Source organism: Typopeltis vanoorti, chromosome 21 (genome assembly GCF_054136105.1).
Source record: "Typopeltis vanoorti isolate ZY-2024b chromosome 21, IOZ_Tvanoo_1.0, whole genome shotgun sequence".
Classification (NCBI taxonomy): Eukaryota; Metazoa; Arthropoda; class Arachnida; order Uropygi; family Thelyphonidae; genus Typopeltis; species Typopeltis vanoorti.
In genome coordinates, this window is record NC_143569.1 from 4,708,319 (window position 1) to 4,734,818 (window position 26,500).

The following is a 26,500-nucleotide window of genomic DNA, read 5'->3' on the forward strand; positions in this document are numbered from 1 at the left end:
CTACACATTCTTCTATGTAAGCATCTGGATTTCATCTCTGCTGAAGTAACATTTTTGTCTGTCAACTACGTGTTATTGAAATCTAAGGAGGAAAAAAAACTGCCTTTCCTTGAAGTACTTAATTTAGATTTTATTTTTTGTAAAATAGAAATTTCCAAACCAGTTTCACTTTTATTACTCCACTGTACACTATTACTATTGATGTAGACATAATGTTTGATTGGATGGGTGTGTCTATATACAGTGTGTGTCTGTGTGTGTAATGCATCCAATATGTGGTTTTTGCAATCTTTATACACATCTAAAATACAAACTTAAATTCAGAGAACGTGGGCAAGTCTTACAATACATGCTCATCTTAGTCAGTTTCATATCAATATTTTATTAACAAAGCAAAGAAATAGAAATTATTTGTATTTCGTTTCCAGATTTAGAAAATAGTAAATATTTCTTCAAAGAATTTCTTATTTTGCCATGCACTAAGCTTCAAATATTTTCTTATATAAAAGTGCATGCTATATTGAAAAAAAAAAAAAAAAAAAAAACTAATATTCTATTTTTTATTTTTTATATTGCCCACCTGTTGCCAATTTCCATCGAACGTGGGGTTGAGGAACGCCGTCAGCTTGGCAGTTTATCACAGCCTGCCTTGCTGCAACTGCTGATGTATCTTTCGGCTCTATTAGCCATCTTGGAGGCACTAAAAGCAAATACACAGTATGAGTGCGCGCATGCCTAGTCTAGAATATATCGAAAGTTGAAAATTCTTTATACATATTTGAAAAGTTACAGAAAAACGGCTTTAAAGGAAGCATGAAGTAAAGTATGAAACAGTTTAATATTTTTTCTATGCAGCAGAGATTTCGTTTCGAGTTTTCTTTCCCTTTTCCTCACGGGATACAGTTATAACTTTTCTCATTTTTATTCAAAAAGAATTTACAAAACACTTTAAGCGAAAAGATTTTTCCCGCCTTTTGGTATAGTGTAATTGTTTCCTATATTCGTAGGTTAAATGATTTTCTTTTAGTTTCCCGAGATAGTTGTATTTATTACATACGTTGCAATAATGTTCAGAAATAGCGCCTTCAACTTACAGTGAAAAATTGTATCGATATTTACAAAAATGCAAATGATTTTCTCCAAGAAGATTTCATGGTCTCTTCTTTTATTCATTTTTTTAAAATAAATAATCTGAACATTACATAATATTTTCAATTTGCAAATGTCATCAAAGTTAAGAGAAACGTAAACTGTAATTCAATTTGATTTTTTGTCTGCATTAACACTAGAAATAATTTTTAAAATGTGACTTATAATGTCCCAAATAACATTTAGATGGATGTACCTGAGAATTATCGTTATCTTCGAAGCTCAGAGCTAAACAATTTATATGTAAGAAAATAACGAAGTTGCATTCTGCGCATGCTTAAGCTATTTAAAGGAAGTAGGGCAAATGTTTTTTTTTTTTTTTTTTTTTTTTTTTTTTTTGTATTCTCTAACTTCTGTTACGTTTTTCGAAACACGACAGTTTATCAGATATTTTTTGGCAATGCATTAAACTGTTACCCACTACCTAAATAATTATACCTCTATCTGATAGCATTAACTGTAGGTTTTATGAGTTGCAACAATTGCAATTAGAAATCGGGTTACACAAAATTCCAAACAAAATTTAGAAATTTAGGTTACATAAAGCTAACAAAGCTACAGGAACGAAAGCACACTAAAATTGGTATCCAGTTATTAGGTATGGAAACATTATTTAAATGTAAACAACAGTGTGTTAATCATGGTGTGTTCTCAGGCTGGTTTCGGTTTATCTTATTATTTTTTTTTTTGCGAAAGTTAACACAAGAAGAAAAGAACCAGAAGGGAGAAATTCTTTTACCGCTTCCTTAAACTACCTAACTCTAGATCAATTCGTTGCTTAGTTGAGTTTTAAGGAACTAGATGAGTTCCTTAAAGTAATAAGGAACTAGATCAGTTTCTTAAAGTCTGGGTTGCATAATGATGCCCGTAGACAATGATAGCACGATGACCACCGCAATCGTTCGTGCGAAACCATTCATTGTTGTGTAGAAGGAAATTCTGGATGCATGGAAGGAAGAACTCATCATATCCGTGCAGTGTTTCAGCGCTGCAAAAAATGAATAGTGGCATAATTAGCATAAATTCTGAACATACTACATAGTTAGGGTCTCTGAAAACGGTGAGAAACCCAACGTGAAAATTACTGATTGTCGTATATGTTTGTCCATATAAACCACTTTCATTCGTCGCTGAATATCAGTCGAAATCAATTACTGTATGATGTTTCAACAGCACTAAAATCGTATCCTCACCTCTTATTTTTACTGCCAGATTCCGACACATCTAGTTGCATAACTATGAAGTCCCACACTACACTTCTAATGTACTAGAATAGGAAAATTCTAATGTACGAGAATTGCCTAATTCTCGGACAAGTATTATTATAAATTATATATATATATATATTACAAGTATTATAAATCGGGTTACACAAAATCCCAAATAATTTGGAAATTTAGGTTACAAAAATAAAGCTAACAAAGTGGGTGTGAAACCCCAAATACTATGAACATCACTTCATAAAAATAAATAAATAAATAAAATAAAAACCATTAACACGTTTATGCCATATTCAGTGCTGTAAATTTGTACCGTACTCTGGCTTGCTGCTATGCAGCATGTCTGCGAGGAATATTGCGTGGTTGTGCAGTTAGATGAAAGCGACCATTGAATTAGGAATGAAAGTGAAAATATATACTGCATATTATATACATATACAGTATAATGATCATCATATGAATACCAATGTGTTCGTAGCAGACGTTTCCCAACATGAGTCGGTTGTTACTTGAAGAGAGAAGGTAGTCATTTATTCATTATGTAAGAAAGTAATTCGGATAAATGTCCTGCTAAATCAACACTAGGCCTTTTTCCCGAAGGGTGAAGGTTCTACTACTTGTCTATCTTAAAAAAAAAAAAAAGTTTTTTTTAAGATAGAGACAGCGCTAACTCAAACTTAAGGTTTACATGGTGTCAGTATATAATGCATATTAAAAAAAAAAAACTTCCGGAAAATGGACTTGAAAGAGAGATGCTGTTAGTCTCATTGTCTCTCTGTGCAGCAGGATTAACTTCTATGTAATGAGAGTCGTAATTTACTAGATTCGTAAATAATATTACTGTTAGCATATAATTATATCAGTTTATGACGACAATGTTTCTAGTACTTCAAAATTATTTCATAATTCAACAAGTTTTATGCGCCACGTTTTAAGGCTCATTTTTGTAGTATAATATAAAGTAATTTGTTAATTAACTTGGTGTTCGGGGTTTAAGATTTAACTTACAACCATATTCCAATATATATATATATTGGTTTATTGTAATTGTTTCATATATATAGATTAGTGATATGTAAGTGATATATTCATTTGTATATTTTTATACATTAAAATAAAATATTTAGTTCCGAACAATATATAATAACCTAGCCATTTTAATAATAATGAATAATGTATTATTAAATATATATTAATTAATATATTTTAATTAATAATAGTAATATTAATTTAAAAAAACAGGATTTCTGCATTCTCTGATGAGACTTTTTACTGAGAAGTAAGTTTTTTAAGAATGCCTTCTTTACGTTTAAAAAAGAAAAAAAAATACAGTGTTACCTTTGACAGTTAATAGCGTGCTAAAAGATCCAGTTGCTACGTCGTTGGTTGCCATGCAAGTATAGTTACCGCTGTGTTGATAAGCCAACTTTTTTAAAGTTAGCGTTGACACAAAGCCTTCTTCAGCGTAGAGAAGAGTAATTTCCGGGTCGTCCCCCAACAACTGCCTTCCGTCCTTTAACCACACGGTTGTTATCGGGCCGTCACCTGCAGTAACGATGCATGTCACGGCTGTCCTCATCCCTTCGTGTAAGTCATCTTGGAAAGTAAAAGGGGCAACTTTAGGACCAACTGCAATAAAGTGAGAAAAATGCTTAGAAGTTTAAATTAATATCATGAAACTTATTAATTCACTAACTAATATTCATTTTCATTTCCGAATTACGGAACTAGTTTATTGATTTTGTTATTAATGACTTGCAAATGAAGTCCATTCTTGTAATGCCGATGTGTTACTAATACGCGTCGACAAACTTACTTGACAAGTTTTCCCTTAAGGCATTATATTACCAAGAAATTATCATAATTAAATATTTAATAAACTATAAATAAGAAAATAAATCAAAAGTATGAATAAATACACACACACACACACACACGTGTAAATATATATATATATAATATATATATATATATATATATATATATATACAAGATGTCCCAAAATTCACGCAAGAAGTAATTTTGATAGAAAACACAGGTTTTTAATTAAAAATTGTAATTTCTTATTGATTCATAAAGTATACAGTATAGGGTTATGCATGGAATAGCATATCGAGTAAATGGCCTCCACGGCTTTTCTGGCACATACGCACTCTTTTGTCGAAATTTTCCATGACCGTTTTGCATAAATATGGCTGAATTTCGTTGATACAGCGCTCAATTTCCTCCTTCAAGGCGTGGGTGGTCGTGGGCTTGTTGGCATAAACCTAAGACTTCAAAAAACCCCAAAGAAAAAAGTCCAACGGCGTTAAGTCACATGATCTGGGCGGCCAATTCTGATCACCAAAACGGGAAATTACACGACCAGGAAATGATTCATGCAGTAATTGAATTGTTTCTCGGGCTGCATGGCATGTGGCACCGTCTTGTTGAAACCACATGTCGTCCACATCCATATCTTGCAATTTAGGCACAAAAAAATGGATTATCATGTCGCGATAGCGAGCACCATTAACTGTTATTGCCTTACCAGTCGCATTTTCGAAGAAAAATGGACCGCTGATGCCTCCAGCCCAAAATCCGCACCAAACAGTGACACGTTGTGGATGCATTTATTTCTCAACAATCACTCGTGGATTTTCTGAACCCCAAATGCGACAATTTTATCGATTAACGAAACCAACAAGATGAAAATGAGCCTCATCGCTGAAGATGATTTTGTTCAAAAAATAAGCATCCACTTGTTGTTGTTCCATAATCCATTCAACGAACTCTCTTCGCTGTGTGTGTGGTCAGTAGGCTTCAGTTCTTGAGTCAATTGAACTTTGTAAGCATAAAGATGCAAATCTTTCGTGAGAATACGCTGTAGAGAGCTTCTCGAAATGCCCAATTCAAGACCACGGTGCCGAATTGATGTTCCTGGACTCTCAGAAACACTCTCACGAACTGCTTCGATATTTTCTGTTGAACGACTTGTTGAAGGACGGCCAGAGTGTATAAGATCACTAATTGATCCAGTTTCCTTGAATTTTTTAATTAATCTTTTCACAGTTGATGAAGTTAAATCACTATTCCGACCATATTTTGTATGAAAATTGCGAACTGTTGCTGCCAAACCTTCATTATTTTTAAAATATTGCTCAACAATGAAAATGCGTCGTCTTTCGTGTAGCGCTCCATTTTTGATAACCCTGAACTGTCAGCTGTCACGCTGTCTTTTTTTTTTTCTCGTTGGCAACACCTTACCGCACAAATGGCGCTAAATTTAAATCTTGCGTGAATTTTGGGACACCCTTTATATTAAATAATATGATTTACAGAAATAAACTGAATTAACTAGTCTATGTGTATCAAGTTTTTCTGAACTACATCGGCTAGTCACGAAGATAATGTCATTTTAACCGATTTTTTAAAAATACTTGATCCTTAAATAACTTGAAAGTACTACATTTGTGCTATATCCAAATGCTTGTTGTTAAAATATACCTAATTTAATTATATAAATAATAATTATTATTATTAAGAGAGACCTCCAGGGAGTCAGAGACTCATCGAGGGAGGCCACATACTACACACACACCAGCTATCATACTTATATATCACATCTTGAATTCATTCACACTTCTTGCACTCACAACATCCAATGGTAATCCATTCCAATCACGCACCACCCTCTGAGAGAAAAATCTAGCCTTCACACCCTTCTTAGAGAACTTCATTCTTAGCTTCCAAGGATACCCTCTCGTCCTTTCCCCACCCTCCATAAATGAAAAATCCCATCAATTGAAATCCTGTATGACCCTTTCAGAAGTTTGTAAGTCTCAATCATATCACCCCTCTTTCTCCTGTTTGCTAGTGTCTGCAGTCTACAAATTCTCAATCTTTATAATCAGTATTCCACAATCCTGATATCATTTTGAACACACTCCTTTGTACTCTCTGCAATATATCAGAATCACAACGGAAACCAGGAGAATAGACCTGCGCACAATAGTCCAAGTGAGGTCTTATCAAGGCCTTGTCAAGAGGCAAAATCACATCCTTATCTTTACATGTGAATGTTCGTTTCAGCATCGTTGCAATTATCTTTTGAGTTGTATTGGAAATCTTTGCCACATAGTCCTTAAACTTCAACTTCCTATCTATTAACACTCCAAGATCCCTAGCCTCATCGGTTTCTTCTAGCCTAATCCCACCAATATAATACGACAGGGGATATCTAATCATGCCGAAGTGATTCAATCATTCTGCAAAGAGTGCATATCAGCAGCATTCCTGATTACACTACCTATCTTTGCATCATCAGCAAATAACTGTATGTCGCTTGTCAAATCCTTCCCAATATCATTAAGTACAGATTTTATAACAGTGGACCAAGCACTGATGCTTGTGGTACACCACTTGTTACCTTAAACCTTGCAGGCTCAGATCTCCAGTATACCATTTTTTGATATCTGTCAGTCAGCCATCCTCTTATCCACACTAATATTCTATAACCTAAAACCCATATTCTCCAATTTATGCGACAGTCTATCATGCTGTATTCTGTCAAAAGCCTTAGCAAAATCCAAAAGTGTCATGGTGTATCAATTCCCTTATCTAGTTCAATGGTAACATTGTTATAGAATGTGAAATTTTCGCTAAAACATGACCTTCCCCTAGTAAACCCATGTTGTTCATTGCAAAGTAGAGATTCACTGTCAACCCATTTCTGAATGCGGGCCCTAACCAATTTTTCCCAAATCTTCACCACCACTCTTGAGATAACAATTAGTCGATAAACGTGTATATATTAGGTGGATAATAGGTGTATATATTATGTAATTAGAATTTTATAAAATATTTAAACCAAGAAATTTCATTTAAAATAATGAAATGAAGTTCGCAAGTGCAATATCAATTATAATATTGTTTTAAAGTGAAATAAAATGTAAGCTGTGTCAATGGAAAAGATATACGTTCCAAACAATTTTTAAAGGGATATAGAAAAACTGATTTCAGCATCAAAATATTTTGTGCGAGGAAGATTAAAATTGTTCTATATTAACTATCCGTACTATGATCGCATAATATAGAGAGTGAAGACCCATATTATGAGAATATATCATGAAGTAAATAATGAAAGCTGATATTAATCATCATCATACGTATCAAGTATTTAGGCCTAGCATGGCCTGTTCCGGCCTTAGAAGTCATCGTTGAATCGTTTAAGAGAACGTCCTGGTTTTCTTTTTCCTAATGCCTTGTACTTTAAGGCTTGTTTTGGTAATCTTTCTGTTTTCATTCTTTGAACGTGTTCCATCCATTTATGTTTATATTTTTTAATTTTTTCTATTACTGGTTCTTGGTTTAATTATTTCATAATTTCTTCGTTTCTTTTGTGATCAAATAGGGTATACTTTGCAGTTTTTCTCATAAACTTCATTTCTGCTGTTGTTAATCTTTGTTTGTCTTTTTGTTTTATTGTCCAGATTTCGCTTCCATACATTAAGACCGGTAAGGCTAACGTATTGTATACTTTTAGCCTGGTTTGTTTTTGAAATAGGTTTGGTTTAAATATAGAGTTTATTACACCTGTTATTTTTAAATTGCTGATATTAATGAAATAAAATAAATATTAATATTAATAATTTTAATATTAATAATAGAAATAATATTAATTTTTATGATTTTTTTAAAGTCGTTCATTGTTTAAAATATATATATATATATACAGAGTCCGTCAAAAAATGTACACACGCTTCAGCAAAAGAAAATGGTGTATAAAAATTGTAATACTAAATTTATACAGACATCAAGGGATGAATACAAGTTACCTTTGAATTCTACAATTACACGAGGTGCCCAAAGTGATTATCATTAGCATTCAGACACTCACTATTACGGCGAACTTCTTGGGCAACATTGGCCAAAGTGTCCAGTGCACATCACACACGTATCATGGGTCTCAAACTTATCACGAATACGTGCAATTGTCAGGCGTGTTGGAGGTTGTGTTGCAAACTCACGCCTCCATTGTCGTTTAACCTCAAGATTCTCAAATTTGAAATACCACTTTAAAATGGTCTTGCGTTTCTCGAACGACAATCGTGCATCAGTCATTTTGTTTAACGTCCTACCCGTCACGTGTTGATGCTAGTATTCATGTGAGTAACGATATATTTTGAAGGACGTCATACTACACATCGCTACCGTTATTCGATCCAACTTCGAAAAACGTCCATAGATGACATCTGTTAAAGTGTGTATACATTTTTTGACGGACGCTGTGTGTGTACATGAGAAGAGAAACAGAAATTGGTCTACTGCGTCCCTTTTTAAGAAGTGTATTACAAATGCATTCTTAATTTTTGACGGAAATACAAGTTAACTGTGATCAATTAAAAATTAAGAATCTAATAAATATACTTGACACACAACGTTCCATATTTAAACCATCCTGACTCAGTTTTTCTCTCATTATAATACTGATGATTCCATTCTCGGAGGGAAAAATACATGGAACGATCGTTTCTTTTCGAAGCGCAATTTGCTAATGGATTATAATATTTTCAGTGACTGCCTCCAAGTTATTATTGTCTGCTAAAGTTCCTTTACCATTTAAATCTGCATGACAGCTAATTGTCAGAAATAACTGTGCTTGAATTTTTTACGAGTATATTTACAAATTTCTATCACCGTCAACATCGCTTTTGGATTCTCCCTCTTACCAGGAAACTACTGCATTTACGTTTCAGTATATTGCAGTTTATCGTAGAATAGGGGACGCTGCCATCGTTAAGCTAACCGTAAATATATTTTGACAACTATTGGAAAGTGATCTGAGTGGCCGATTTAATACTACTACTGCCTCGATTTTCTTTGCGTACTAACGTATGAATCAATGTAATCCAGAGAATAATGGTTGTCTCCTGGAAAATCAATGTGTATGTCGCTAGTTAAGATAATATTATCATAACTGATGTCATGCCGAACGGTGTTCAGTTCTGTACGAAGTCGGATGGGAGAGATCTAATCAGTAGCCATTACGTAATATCCCCAATTCTCTAAATATATATTGACATTCCTGGATTTTCATTGTCCTATAAATATGTTAACTGTTAAAGATCTTCCAACAAAGGCAATCATCCCACAAATCTGTTATATTACCAACACTGACAATATTTTGAAAATCCTAAGTGGTATGTCAATTTCTCTCGGTAAAACACTTTTCTGTGAATATCAAGACATATCCATTATAAATTAAGTTATTTAATATTAGGTCGAAGTGATGCGTTTTACCTCATACTTATGTTTAAATGCAATACTTTTGAGTCGTCATTAGAAAACAAAACCAAAAATAAAAATAAAAAACGTGTAATTCTATCAGACCATTTCAAGATATTCGTTATTAAGAATAAATTATTAGTATTTATCTTTGCCAGATGAGTGTAATTCCCTATTTTTAAAGATTTCGGAAACCTTCTACACACGTTATCCGCTCTATGGGCAAAGTGTCATCGTTTCTTTAATATATGATGTACTGTTCTATATTCACAGAGATCACGTGTTCTTTTAAATATATTTTACCATTTTTAAAACGATTGGTAATATTTTTAGCACGTTGTAACCTGAGAGTGATCATTGAAATTAAGACGCCTTTAAGCAATAAATGAAAAAAAAAATAAAAAATTCTTTCATTGATTTAAGTGGAAGATGAATTTCATCGCTCAATATGAAATAAATTCCTCGCTTATTGGAGGCCTGAAATGGTTCGAATAAGTTGCATGTTTGGTCAATGAAGTAGGATTTCCGGACCGGTAAAAATGAATAAAAACGCTATACAACAATAGCAAAAAAAAAAAAAAAACTTTAACAGACGTACTGCACTAATGAACTATAGGGTCACAATCTTTCATGGGTGTGAAGCACATAAAATTATATGTTTATTCCAATGGAAAAAAATATATAATAAAACAATTAAAAGTCAATAGCATTAATTAAAATCTGCGATATAAAAAATATCTGATCAACATTAGTAAAGAGTGATATTTTAGCCTGAATAATGCTACATGAATTCACAATCGATAAAGCCCAGTATAGCCTCTAACCAGAGCAGTTCATGTGCCGTCTGTTACACATGCATCCTTTATTGCCCACCCCGTTCACTGAAATGCTCGTGAAAATGAATTTAATATAAAAGTCGTTATTATAAACACTTAAGCGCATGTAAAATGTAGATCAAACACAACAAATCCCCCCAAAAAATTAAAATAGATTTTTTTTAAAGATCTATGATTCCAATACTCAAGCGGCTTAAGACGGAACATATGCATTAGTTTTTGATAATAATTTGCAGTGTACGTTAAACATCTTAGAATAAAAGAAAACTGTATGACAGCTATTGTCATTATTACAAATCCACCTCTAAAATTTACTGAGGGAGGGGCCGACTCGACATATATGAGATTATGTTTCATATTTACAATTAAAATGTAAAACAACAGGAACGACTTTCAGAGATAATCACTCACTCTCACACAATGTCAGTCATGCAACTTCTTAAACTCATTCGTCGATGTTGCACTCACCACCATTCACACTCTTCCTCCGACAAAATATTTCACTTGCAAAAAAAAAAAAAAATAAATAAATAAAATAATAATAATAAATAAAAAATCTGTTCCTCATTATTTTTGTTCAACTTCCATGAATAACTCCTTATTCTTTCCTTTCCTATCAACTAAAATTTCTCATGTATCCATCCTATAAAACTCCCTCACAAACTTATATATCTATCGTCCGCCCCTCTCCGGCAGACGCAGCAACCCACAGTTAATCTGTTCTCAACATCATATAGTCCTGAAATGATTTTAGCCTCCTTTGAGCTTTTTCTAATGTTTCTTCATTACCCTTATGAGCAAGCAGAGAAATCTGTACACAGTAATATAAAGGGAGTCGAATCAATGTCTTATATAATGGCACAATCACTTATTTCTTGCGATTACTAATACGGTTTTCATCATTCCAGCAATCCTTTGTGTCGTCTTCATGGCCTTTACTATATCTCCCCTGAATTTCAAGTCTTCTATCCACAATCATCCCAAATCCCTTGCTTCATCCATTCCTTGTTGTGCTTTTTCACTAATATAATATACTGCATTTCAGCTTCTTGATTAGAAATACAAAATCTTTACACTTGTTCATATTGAATAGATATCTGTACTCTTCTGTCTACATGACCAGCCTCTTCAGGCACCTGAAGCAATGTAATATATCATTTATTTTTCATAACTCTTTCCAACTTTGCGCCATTTGCATACAAGCAAATCCCTTTAAAACAGACGCTGTATTATCAATATATATAAATTAAACAGCAGTGGCTCCCTCAACACAGAACTACAGGGTTCTGTGTTGAGGGAGAACATTTGTGACTCTCCATTTTTTGGAACACCACTCCGCCTGATATTTATTACTGATATCTGTAACACGCTGATATTTTTTACTTAGCCAGTCTCCAATCTGTGGTAGAAGTCTATTTTCACTCAATTCTATGCAGTTTCAAAACTAATTTATCCTGCGGTACTTTATCCAATGCTTCGCAAAATCAAGAAATAGAGTATAACCTTCACTCTTGTCCAACACTGTCGTCACTGTATTGTAAAATGTAATCAAATTACTAAAGCAAGACCTTCTTTTAACAAATTCATGTTGACTGTAGAGATTCCTTCTCTCTCTCAATCTAATTTTGCATTCTATCCTTGATCAACTTCGCCAAGACCTTCACTATAACCCCGGAAACACAGGCTGATTGGTAGTTTGATACTTCTGTTTCGGAATCACCTTAATATTGCGGTACTACCTTACCTTCTCCATTCCTCGGGGACATTTCAAGTTGCAAGACTTTCATTAAACAAACAGTCAGAGGTACAGTTAACTCATTTGCGAATTCTCTTAAAATGCGTAGTGGCACAGCACCTCATCCAATCCTATTCCTTTACTGACTTCAAGTTTACTCACTATAGCTATATTACAAGTTCAAACAGCTTTCCTTTTACTATTGTTTTACTTTAAAATGTTCAATATAAGGATATGTCTCATTTTTTTACACAACTCGCAAGCATCCAATACTCTTTTTTTGCTCTACCATAGTCAACCTGTTTCTGCATCATGCTTTTTATAGGTATTTCTATGGACACTCTTCCACTAAACTGACAACCACTGTTCTTTCGCTTTTCTCTGATCACGTAGAAACGAAAGGTTTCCTAGGTGATCAGAATTTTTTTTCCCCTTTTTGAAGTGTGATTATTTAAACATTCCTACAAAATTAAGCGCGCAAAGTTACAGTCTGTTTGACAGGTTATTAGAGATCTTTGAAGTATTTTAGGGATAATTTGAGTTGTCTTCAAAATCGGAATAATTTTCTTATTTTATAACTACAACACAAAACATTCCTGAAATTATTGACAAAAGAAAACGAACAATACGAAATACGTAAGCATTTCGAAATAGGAACAATTTTCCTCTGAGAGGCGACTAAGTGTCATTCAGAACCAAGTCTGGTTTAGAACATAAAAGCACATCAAAAAGCTAAAGAATAACTGCATCAATAATTCATATATTCGAAATATAACAGCTACTTCATTTCTTTTTTCAAATATACTTTTACGTTTTTCAAAATATTGATTCAAATGCATAAAATAATTCGAATATCAGTCTAACTTTTTTTCCCTTTAGTTTCTCTCCAGATAGGAAAAATTACACCCACTGCAATATTCATTTTAATAACTGAAATTAAAGAAAAAGTTCAAAGTTTTCTGTTGTACCTACTCAATAATTCAGTTATAATTTAAGTAGTAACATTTGAAAATGAAATAACCACTTTATTGATTGCATAAGTAAATCAGAAGAAATTACTCCTCTTCCTAATAATGTTATCTATTTCTTACGAGTTTAAGTTCAGAGACCTATCATAGACAAGTAACTTGGCTTTTATAGAAACCATTAAATAATGCTCGGATAAAGCGGTTAATACATCTGAATACTCTGCTATGTCTTTCACTTTGTGTGTATTCTCTGATGTCTGCTTGTCTTGAGGGATAAAAAATACGAACAGTGAAATTTCCTGTCAGATGTGTACTGAGACCGGATCTTCAGTTTCAAGACCTTTATGAAGATTCATCGACCCATGGACAGGGTTAGAAGTCAGATCTTCCCAACGAAAGCGAATCATGAGTACCACGTAAGGAAGCTCTGTAATAGTAGCCAATTAAAAACAAATTACCATAAATTAATAATTACATCAAAAAATAAACCCCAAATCCTTAGGATTCAATACTGATTACATAGATTCATTTTATTATTTCTAGGCTATCAATTTCTTTTTATTGTAATTATTTTTAATTTTGTCCTATTTACTCTATTTTATTTTGTTGCAATTTGATTTACGTATGAAATTTATGCGATTATTAATTTTCTGGTTTACCTTATTAATTTCTCTAAATTTACGTTTTTCATTTCCCTCTTATTTCCTTGTGATATCTAATATCAACTAATTCAATCGTTCAGTTATAGTTTATTAAATTGCAAAAATCCGAGCTTTGTCTTTACTTTGTTACTCAATATTCATATTTTTTCTCTATCAAGTCGGGTTGGTTATAAGTTTCTTTCTAAGGTTTGATCCGGATATTAGTAACAACTGCCGAAGTAGTCAAGTCAATGGATACTAGAATGATTTAGGGAATGAAAACGCTGACACTTTCTTATAAAACTGAAATGTCGTAGTCAGCCAAAAATCCCTGTTAAAACTGACATCCTAGTGGAATTAATTTAAAAGTTCCAAAATTAACCAAAGAGATTTGATATTCAATTATTATATAAATTAAGTAGATATTAAATCCAACATCATTTTAAAGCCGAATACAGAAACTATAAACGTTTCGTGCGAAAATTGACAGAAAGCTTGCGGGAATACACCGCAGCCATACTACGAGTTGCCTAGCCCAACCTTCTAGGAAGTGACGAACGCTCAAAGCGTCCGTATATTCGCTTCATATAGGTTCATTTTGATACGGTTTCACTAGTCTGACACTAGGCAGAAACCTAAGAGAGCAAAAACTCTCGGTACTAGGGAACTTGAAGCGTCGGAGGTGTACTCACTACCTTAGTACTGAGAGTTTTTGCTCTCTTAGGTTTCTGCCTAGTCTCTGACGAAAACCAATGAGCTTGAAACAGCTGTCAGACTAGTGAAACCTTATCAAAATGAACCTATAGGAGGCGAATATACGGGTGCTTTGAACGTTCGTCACTTCCTATAAGGTTCGGCTAGGGCAACTCATAGTATGGCGGTGGTGTATTCCCGCAAGCTCTCTGGTCAATTTTCTCACGAAACTTTTATAGTTTCTGTATTCGGCTTTGAAATGATGTTGGATTTAATATCCACTTAATTTATATAATTTTGCATCAAAAAAACGAAGCCTTTTGGCTCTTTATTTTAGTAAATGATGTTCAATTATTTTGCTATGAAATAATATTAAATTTTATTACATTATTATAATTCAGTATAATTTCGAGCGTCAAATCCAGAGTTCACTGCTGTTTAATTCCTTTACTGAGAATTTCACGTGAATTGTTTCTGATGACTGCGAAATTCTTGCTCTTTCGGTTATAATGAACTTCAACAGAATCAACAAGAAGTATCATGGATCGAGATTATGATTCTGATCTAAGCGCAATTAATAAGACTGATAACTTGCCGAAAGTATGACACATTTCTTAAATAAATGAAAATATGCATATAACAGCGGGAAAAAAATACAAGCTAAAATATTCCCAAGGTAAAGGAATATCGATGAAAGAAGTCGATACTGATGATATGAATACTAATAACAGATTAACTAAGCTAAATATAAAGAACAGAATTCTCAAAAGTAATCGAAGAAAAATTACTCGTCTGCATTTATTTTATTTATTTATGATATCATTTTCACACACGAGAGGTCTCAAGACCTAAAACCGGACAATGCCGTATATGAGCAAGTGACTACAGAGAAGAAAGCAATCCGTTAATGTGTTTCTTGAAGAGTTGGAGGTTGTAAGCGAAATGAGTAGAGTGTTCCAAATGTATATGGAATGAAGAAACAGGATGAGAAGTTGGTCTGATTAGTCTGTAGCTAAAACAACATATAGTTGTTCACCAGCATTTCTCTGTTTCGTACACAAGCAGAGGGAAGTAGAGGACAGCGGATACCCGTTTAGAAGAGTGTCCATGGAACCTATAATAGGACATAATGCACAAAAGGATTGACTCTGGGAAAGCGCGTGGTGAGTCAGGTAATGTCAGCCCGAAAAGAGAAAACTAATATTGAATGGTGAGTAGAAAGTTACCAAAAGTAAACGCGGCAGGATTCTGTGTTGGTAGCATTAATGTTTGCTAAAGTATCTTCACCCAACTTAACAATGGCAAACAGCATGTTGTCTAAGACAATGGCCATTAAATACCATGCAGCTTGAGTCATCTAAGGACTACAAGGTTTTGAGAATGGAGTATACTATCATCAGCAAACCTATGAATAGGATTAGACATTGGTGAGAGACGATCACTGATATACGAGGAAGAGCGTGAAAGCACAGAGTTTTCATATTCCCACAATGCAGGGATACTCTGGTAATGATGGATAAATCGGTTGAACAACAAGAGAGGAAGTTGGATATTCACTCATAAAGTGCAGGGATGATACCATAATATGGCGACTTGAAAAGAATGCTGCAAAACTTGATCAAATGTCTTAACATATCAACAGATTTTCCTATTCTTTTCTTGGCCTATGTCACACACGTCATAAAGGAGGTCTGCTGTAGATAGATGATAGACAAGCAGAACAGCTTGCAAATACGACACAGGATGAGTATTAGGTCCGAAGCACAAGCTCTTAGTGCAACTTAGGGAACCATTACCATCTTGACCTGAAAATGTATTGGTATTAGCGCTATTATTTTTCTGACAAAAAAATCAGAGGAGGTATACTGAAGGTGGTTTGTACTATAATAGAAGAGGTTTGCTTTATCGTTAGATGTTCCATCTGATAGTGAGAGAGAGAGAGAAAGAAAGAGAGATGGAAATAGCAGAGCATACGTTTTGCCCAACAGCCTTGGCAGGCAGGCAGTTACGGGCTATTGTACAATGAGTGGGACGCTGGAGTTTTTATCTTGGGTCATTGAGTGTATTGCTGCATTTTTATCTTGGCTAGCTTTGGTACAATTTGTTTTTCCAACAAAACATTTGTTGGAAAAACAAATTGTTGGAATGTAATGTGGATTTTTATTCACACCTTGGTTTACCAACGGTGTATTTAGTCACGGATTCTGAATGCAATAGGGAATAAAGATAATCATCACAGGAGTATAATTTCAGTTCTTAGGTTAAGTGTTTGGATTATGAGAACGGATACAGTGATCAGACCATGATGGAAAAGGAGCATAGAAATCCAGACGGTCTGCCCAAATGACGCTACTCTAGTGCTATATGATACCTTGAGATTGGTTAGGAGAAGGATGATCTATAGAAAAAGAAACATGGGCATTATGGTCAGAGTTACCAAGAGGAGAGCTAAAGTCAACTGTATTTTGAAGGTGACCTCATTAAGAAAAGGTTCAGGATAACGCTTAAATGATGGGAATTATCTGGATTTCTGGTAAGTAGGTTAATAATTTGTACTTACTCATTACTAACAGCAATCAGGCTTTTCTTCCAGCTTGGTCCGTGAAGTTAAAGGAGGAGAGCAAGTCAGAACAGTGGACATTAAAATATTTAAGGAATTATTTCACAATCTGGGTAATTATACTTTACGGGTTCAACGTTTAGAGATAGATGATGGAAAATGATATATTATATATGGTCAGTATGGTATATAGTCAGTATATAGGAGATCGGCAAATGAGATAAAGGCAGCAAATGAAGGCCTTAAAATGAGATAAGGAAATCTTGAACCAAAGTAGATCATATGAAAGATAGTCCAGGTCCGATAACTTTTGGTATGGGATATCATATTCCACTCTTTTTATGGAAGGTATCGTGCATGATTTGTAGCTGAAAGTTTAGATGAGTTATAAGTCGTGCAGCGTCATGGTCGAGGATCAACGACGAATAAGAGATCGGGTTTGGATGTCTATAAATAGTATAAATAGTGGTGCGCGTCGTTGATGTCGACATTAAAGCGCGGATGTTGGCAGTTTTTTTTTTTTTTTTCCCCATGGAGTTTTGCTCTTTGTTGGATTTTTGGATACGCTTCATTTTATTTATTTATAATTTGTTGTTGATGTTTCTTGAGAAATTGTTATTTTTCCCATGGAATTTTTTTTAACCGCAGTGACATTATGATATTTTATGTTATATCATAATGTATTGGAATGTTATCTCATGTTATTGGAATATTAGGAAACCTTATAGTTGTAGTGGTGTATTTAGTATGGTTGAAGAACTTGTAATAAACAATAAATAACAGGCAGTGTCCTGACCGCAATCCAAGCGTGGCCTCAACATAGCCCTCCCCACTGCAAGCTGCAATACTTTTACTCCTTCCCTCTTCCCTGCACAACCTGGCAGAACCCCCCTCTCCTGCAGCTGCAATAACTCTTTCCTTTCACAGTCTGGGAGAATAAGCAGCAGAAGGGTTATTCGCCAGCCAGCTATCCGGGAAGCTCCCGAAGTGCTATCAATAGGTCCATTCCAGCGTACTAGATGGCTGTAGGCCTGCGGAAACTGCTTTGCCCCAATATCCTCGAATGGAAGCGGTATTGGCTTCGTAGTTCAGTAATTACGGGTAGAGAGTATTACCAGCAAGGCTGCCAGCCGCACCGCAAGTAAGAAGGGGAAAAGTAGGTGACAGAAAGCGGAGATCATATACCAGAGACGAAACATGTTAAGCAGTTCACGTCTCCTCTAAGGGGCTGGTGGTGTTCCACTGGGCAATGAAAGCCATTTACTACCTAGAAGTCTACTTGCAGACATTAACAATCAGTTACAGTATGCATCATCTAATCAGGAAAAAAAAATACAAACGCGAATACATTTAATGTAAGTGTTTAGACGAAAAATAATTTTTCCATTAGAATAACTACAACGTAAATGCAGAAAAATGTCCTGAAAAAATTTTAATTTTTTGAAAATTAGTTCAGTTTCATTGCAGCGACATACAGTGTGCTGCAAAAGTGGTAATTTCTAGTCGTTAGGAAAATTCTTTAGTTATCGTTTACATTATAAATAGTAGGGGGGAGGGAAATCAAAAGACCGCATTTTTGAAAAATGAAATATTATGAATTGTGTGCAGGCCATTTACAAATGGATTGCCATTTTATTTTTCTGCAGCTTTACGAAAGTTAATTTTTCTTTCCCTTTTAAGCGCATTTTTGCCTCCTTCTTTTGTGGTCGCATCTTGAATATGATAGCACGCCTGAATGATCTAAGAAAATTCTTCATTTGAAAGCATTTTAAATCCTCACCATGTCCCAAATCAATATACATGCATCTAAAGATAGATGCGCATTAGAGGAAGAAAGAAAGAAAATAATAAATTTCAGAGAAATGAAACCTTATCCAATCCGAAAGCCGAGATATCGAGAAAGAAATACATCACGCGGGATTTTAGCAAGTCCACATGACAACGTGGAAATATCAGAGATCTGCGCCCATTACCACAGAGAAAGAGAGACAGCGAGATAGAGAGCTACAGAACAAATCGATTACAACGGGACGGGTTTAATGCTCCTGCGAGTTAAAAGAAATACAAAGCTTCACTTCAAGGGAAAAAAAAAACTTCTAAAAAATATTTTATTGGTTTATTTGCTTGTGTACTCTACACGAATAAAGTCAAATGGAAACTTCTAGTTTTAGACTCAACTAACATGCACGAAAAAATACTGTTTGCAATTCCTTTATTATTTACTCAATTACGAAATTCGTATCCTCATGCAACGGTTGGACGCATTAACTGACATTTATTTAATATATAGGCAATATTGAAAATATTGCTTCAAAGCTAATTTTTGGAATATATATATTAAATCAATGGTATTTTACTACAAAATAAGAGAGCGAATTGGGGTACTTATTTTGAAAGGGGGAAAAAAGTGATATCAATATCTGTTGTCATTTTTTCTTAAAATTGCCACTTAACATTACGAGAAGGAGAGTTGAAGGGTGTAATGTTAAGCTCAAGGTGAGTAAAAAAAAAATAATAATATTGCTCCACTCACAGCATTTCGAGAGGATTGCTGCTTTTGCTTCAAAGGCACTTCAATATTTTTCACAATTAAGTCCCTTTAAGCCGGTGTCTTTGCCTCTATGCCAATATAGAGAAGAATAAGGCAAAATTAGTTGATCAGGTTCCAGACTCCTTATTTGATCCCATTGATCAAATGAATAGCAACAAGTAAACCCTCTTTATTGTGTGGAAGAAGAAAAGAATGAAGAATTTCACGTTATTATAAAGAGTTCGCTGATAAAAGCGTGCACCCTATATTTATGGTTTGGTGGGGATTTCTTTAATTCATCGAATCCAGTTTTTGTCGGCATCATCCTTAAAATTCTCTTATATTCGTTCAAATGTGTTTATTTCATTTTATGCTCTTTACTGAATGTTTATTCTATATTTATGATTATAGAATAAATTCTACATTCTACGAAATTCATACTGTACTTCTTCCAAATGCCGTAGTTCTTTATTTTATTGAATATATATTGTACAGCAATGTTTCCTTAACGTGTGCATTGATATATTTGAATGATCTAATGTGTTTTTGTAGTAGAAGATTTAATAAATTGATTAGATTATAATAAATCTAATAACTAATTTATACAATCTAATATTTTAAGTAAATAAATTTTTCTTTCTGGACATGATTACCATTCAGATGCACTAAGAATGATATTTAAGGTTGTTTTTATGAGTTCACAATTTGCATAAACAAATTAGTTTTGATTCATTAATTTAGCAAGATGGGTCTCCTATTAGATTTCCTTGACTGTACGAGAAATTATAAATATATGAAACTCTTTTCGTATAAATGCATAGTAAGAATACGATCGATTATGGATGTAAAAAAATATTACAAATTGTTAATACAGTATTACTGTTGATTGGAATTATTTTTGTCGTGTATTTTTATGGCGCATTTCATGTTTGTTTTTAGGTCAAATAACAGTCCGAGTCATTTTCCCATAAATTGCTATTTGCAAAAGTGTCTGACAAGTAAGTTCAATTATTATACATCAGTGGTTGTTTGGAAGTATGACCGAAGTTGCGAATGACATGAGTATATTACGTTTAACTTCCTGTTTTTCTATATATATATATATATATATATATATATATATATATATATATATATATATACTGTATATATATATATATATATATATAGAGAGAGAGAGAGAGAGAGAGAGAGGAAGGAAAGGAGAAGAAGAAGAGAAAGAAAACACAAAAACAACCGTGTTAGATAGGCTAACTCGCCTTCAGATAAAATTCTTATAACGTTTCTTCACCTACCAGATATGATTCGAATACAGAGCTTACCAACTAAATGGTATCGTCATCGATACTTCCTATTCACAATCGTCAAGTAGTGCTGTTTTTTCTGCTGTAAAGAGCACTGTTTATTAATGTTTCAGATTAAATTTGGCCTCACTGCTCAAATCGAGCGTTACTTTAATCGTAAAAATTAAATAATAAAATGAACATGGCCTTCGTTGAATTATTGCAATTATTTACCATTTCGATATTTTGTAGTCCGCGCGGTTAGCATTGTGGCTGTGCGCTTCGCAACCATATGCCTAGGGAAGGAGTGTCCTAGGTTCGATTCTCGTCGGTGACGTGAGGAGCTGAAGGATCTTCCTCAGCCATAGCCAAGTTAGCCGGTCTTGGGCGTGGACAGTAGGGTTTTTCCCACAGTTTATCTTGGGGTTTTTCATCCCGCAAACCGGCCTTGAGAACTCAACACTACAGGACATAGGATACACGGGGAGTAGGGCTGACCATCTTATCCTGTGAACGGTTTGAGGTCCGATGATTAATAAACCCTCGACACCGCAGCGTAAAAGAGGGGGAAAGGAAGATGAGATGATATGAGATATTTCGTACAATCCAGGAAACTGATTTCTGTTCGTCACAGAAGTTTACTTGCAATGTGGCAACTTCTCGCTTACCATTTTATTCTTCAACTTCTATTTTATTTCTTACTGTAAAATTTTTGTCAAGAACAGTGGTGATGGTAGATTCACAGATAATTATTGTTTAAAACGCTGACAGTCCAACGTCGAAAGCACTTTGTATAGATTTATTGCCCATAAAGGCCGCATTAAAAAAAATTGTTAATTTATCAAATTATTAGCATGAACTCTCAAAGAGCTTATTATGATAAATTTTAAGTATGCATACTGATATTAATTATATTAGGGACATATGTTATTTTACGGTTAATAAATAGTTTTGCTGTTTCACAATAAAATTAAAATTATTTAACGCTAATATTTAAATATTGTGTTTGTTTGAATTTTTGCCTCAGTATTTAATTCCTAAACTCTGAATCTATACTTAGATCGTGAAACCATCAATATTATACAAATAAAACCGAAATCGGTTTTACCGATGATGACAATAAATTCGAAATTAGAGTTTCGTTGTAGTGCTTTTAGGGAGATTTATGAGCTGCACACAGTTATATTGAACCCATCAAAAATATCCGTTGGATAACGAAGTTTCGCTCTACTCTAAGACATCTAAGATATTGGCGTAATAGTATTAGTAAATTGTTTTCTTCGATAACAATTTACTAATTTCGTGCAATATAGGTCAGTATAGATTTCAACAGTAGGCTGGTGAACTTGCACGTGTACAAAAGAAAAACAATTCTTAGAAAAATCCTGAATCGATTTTGGAAAAGTCATCGTCGGGAAAGTTCACTGTCCTTTACAGTTTGCTGGAAGCTCGAGCCACCTTTCACGGAAAGTGAGTTAAAGCCCTTAATTGGGCAGTGCAGAGCGTTTTGCGATAATTGAAATTTCTCTAAAGCATCACCTGACAGACGTGTTTTATCTGTTTTATCATCAGAGCATCCAAGGGGTAAATTACTGTAGTGCAGAAGTACATCTTTTATACAGGAATCCAAAACTCACGTGGGTTGAATTACTTTGTAGTTTTAGTAACAAATAATGCTATTACGCCGAGGAGTTCAAGTAACTAACTGAAATTTTACTGCAGTTCAAGAGCTAAAATGGCGAACGCATTCCATTCAAACTGTTTCCGTTTCTTGCATCACTCCCTAAAGTAATATATTAAGTAACTTGGTGACTTAAATTTCTCCCAGTATGATGTGCGGCAGCATGCTATGCTAAAACTACAAATAATCGAATTGAGAAGCTTGAGCGTGTATCTTTTCTTTTCTCTATCTATCGTTAGCTCAAGCAGTTTTTTTTTTTTTTTCATTTCATATATAGTTTTTGAAATAATTGACATAATATCAAAAATAATTTAAAATATTTAAAATAATTTTAAATGAATTTACTTTAAAAAATGCAGTTATGTATTTTTTAAATCTCTTGTTGTGAATTAACATTCAGATGTTAATTTTATTATACATTAGAGGCGATTAGTGATTTGCCAGATAACTAAGAAACAGTAAATAGGATAATGGGTAAAAAAAAAAAACTACAAAAATAAACTATCATTAAATAATTGTTTGGGTGGCCGAATGGATAGAGTAGAGACTTTTCAACTATTTAAAGCGTCAATTTCTATGGATGTCTTTAGGTGATTTCTGGATTTCATTGCCTAGCGTGATGAAACCAACTTCGTTTATTAGCGCCCGAAGTGGTTTGAAAAGGTTTCATGTTTCGTTTTTAAACTAAGGTTTCCAGATGATCTAATCCTTATCCCACCCACTCCACTAATCACGAAAAGCTGAAAATTATAGGTTTACAACTTTTCGGAGGAGTGGGGCTCATCAGCTTTAAAAAACAAAAATGAATCCAGTAGAGTGAAGGCAATTCTCCCTCCAACATATTCCTCACTTTTGTCACGATTTGCCTGACAAAATTTAATGAAATTATTCTTTGGTATATCACGCGCTGTTTGATATACTAAAGCTTAAATATAACAGTTATAAATTGTCACTTTAAAGTGACACATTACTGATGGATTACATGAATGCATTGGACATATTATGGAGAATTATTCAAATTAACAAAGATTAGACACCTGAATAAACTTATGCTCAGGGGTTTAATATCAGAAATAATTAGACAGAACATTCCATTCTCGAAAAGTTTACAACGGTTTCTTCTACAATTTTTAGCTTGATTTCTTCCAACGTTTTCTTCCACAATTTTTAGCTTGTTTTCAGGTACGCTAGTGTTACTGCAGCATTAAGTAGGGAAATTCTTCTGTAATTCTCCCATTCAAGTTTCATTTCCCTTGTTATAAATGTTACGCTGAGAGCTCCACCCCATTCCTCTGAACATGAAATATGAATTATGCCGTATAAACGTGAATTAGATTGAAATTTTAATCCCTCCATACCTGAGAATTTCTAGTCGAAAATCTTCCACTCCGGCTGCTTTTCGATATTTTAGCTTTTTAGATATTTTAGCTCCCACCTGAAATACGAATATATGTACTCCTGATAACATTCCCCTTGAACGGTTTTTCTCACTGTCCTGTCACGGCTTGTTTTATATAGCAATCTTACAAAATAATTAACTTCTTGATAATCAATTTAATAATTAAAATAATGAACTTCTTGATAATTATCTTCTAAATTCTTAGTAAAGTCTTCCAAAACTTTTGACTAACATTTTTGGCTAACTGCTGTCCTACTGCCATAATCTGTAGTATCTTCTTTTTTTAGGCTTGACTTCACCTTCCTCATTCTATCATGGAGCTTGGATTTTATACCTCTGAAAACAAATCTCACTGTAAGATTTTTGTCACCGAGTCCCATAATTGTATTGTTTTCAAACTGCTTCAATTTTTCTCTAATATTTTATATTTGAGATTTGTTGCTCTCCTCTGAGAGATGCTGAACTGTTTATATATAAACTGTCCCCCGCCACTTTTTTCACTTTTTAACATACTATTCATATTTTATCTTCCAGAAATTAATGAAGATCACATTCTTCTTCCAATCCACATGTATACTCTTGCATTAGATAATTTAGTTAATCTGAAGTGAGAGAATGGACGAGGAAAACCAAGCAAAACAGTGTTTGATGGGAAGGAAAAAAAGACAAAAAAAAGATTCAGAAAACGACCAAGATTAATAAAGTGAATTGATGTTGCTGAAGTAGATGAACTGGACCAGTGTGAAGATATCATTATCAACCATAACAATGTGAATAAGCCTTTGTTTTCTTTTCATATGAAGTGTGGAATCTTCAGACTAGTACAAGGTATTAATAATGACTGCTATTAATTGTCATTACTAATTAATAATAGTCGTGAAAAGAAATCTAGCAGATATTTTGATTGCTATGTTGAATTGCTGGTCCTGAAAAAGAACCTAGCTAATAAATGATAAAGATCCAGGTTCTTTTCACTAAAATTTCCTATTCATTTCAAACATTTCGAATATTTAAATAATAAAGCGTTATGAAGATAAATTAGCTGGTCTCAGGCGCAGATCACAAAGGTTTTCCCCTTCCGGAAACTCGGGTTTTTCATTCTACAAACTTACCAGAAGAACGCACACAGTTATCCGTTAACAGTATGTGTTCTTATGGTATCATGCACAAAATACACTGTGTATTCTGTGAGTGAGTGAGGCCAAATAACAAGCAAGCAAGATCCTCTCCTTTACCTCCAAGAGCGTTCTACAATAGGCACGTCTCACTGTCCAATTTCCCATTTTGAACTTCTCCCACATCTCTACAGTTGAGATCGTCATACCCTGACGATTCAGGTTCACTGTTGAATACAGATGCCTCGTATAGGTATCTCGATCGTTATTGCCTGAATATCACTTCTTATACAGAAGCAGGAAAAATAGCCGTAAATATAATAATAACTTCTTATAGTTTTTATTTAGCAGTGCCTAACAAATATTTTTCTTGGTCTCGGTAACACGCCAATTTATGTCTACATTTTACTTCTTTGCTCTTTCTACTAAATCCATCAGATAACCAGTTTCTGTTAATAGCTGCAAACGACGCTTTTCGGACTCAAAATATTTCTAACCTAAGGTCAGGTATATTTCTTCCAAATGTATCATGACGGAGATGTCCTGTCATTAGGTTCAATATCAGTGCTGTGCTGAAATTGCCTTCAACAGTCTTTAGAAGTAGGTAACGTTTTGGAACCCTTAAATCAGCAGTAAACGTTGTCCTGAAAAGGGACATGATCAAAGGAGAAGTCACGATAAAGTGTTGTATACTAATATTTTTGAACAATAGTTTTTTTGTTGTTTATGCTGCACATAACGTTCCACAGATCTATGCAATAACATTGTAGGCAACCAGAAAAATGTTTTGATTCACCTGGATGTCAGAGGATGATGATCTGCAGATATCCGATAAGCTGGGATGGCCGTCAGGGTTAACCCAATAAGCTCCACTTCACCTGATGTGATACTCTCACTACAGTGAGAGTATCACATCAGGTGTATCCGCTACAGTGGAGTAAATGTGGTTGCAAATTCTGTTTACTATTTGATTCCATTAATTAATCGAAGTATGAAGGCCCTTCACTATCATCCTCATGAATTGTGATCAAATATATTAATTATAATTAAATCGTTATTAAAGCGTCCGTAATACTGTATTACTCGCGTTTGGATCGTAGCTTTTTAATAGTTTGCAGATTCGTAAGGAGCTAATATTAATGCAACTCAGGGTTATTTCGATGGAAGTTTTCCTGTAAAATATTCACATATTATAAAGAGTTTCATATTGTTTGTTGAAAACCAACTCATAACAGTTAATAATTTACCACACAATCCGATTACTATTGAAAGGAAATGCATAAGGCAAGACACGTAAAACCCTTTGAATTAATAGTAAAATAAACAAACCACTTAAGCAGTAGACCTAGCTGTTAGTTAAGAACGAATACTAGGAAAACAATGTTAAAATATACTTTTGAACATTTTTGCTAAATCCATTATTT

General features: G+C 33.9%; 1 protein-coding gene across 7 annotated transcripts in view; it reads right to left on the reverse strand.

The window, feature by feature from the left end:
* LOC150094601 (cell adhesion molecule Dscam1-like) overlaps window positions 1-26,500 on the reverse strand; it is an 823,608-nt gene that overhangs the window by 159,507 nt on the left and 637,601 nt on the right. For all 7 annotated transcript variants that reach the window (XM_090411254.1, XM_090411255.1, XM_090411256.1 and 4 more), the window contains 2 exons: window positions 3,708-3,998; window positions 581-700 (listed from right to left, as the gene is read on the reverse strand). In XM_090411254.1, the coding sequence (XP_090267380.1) occupies window positions 581-700; window positions 3,708-3,998 (411 nt within the window). The remainder of the gene's footprint in view (window positions 1-580; window positions 701-3,707; window positions 3,999-26,500) is intronic.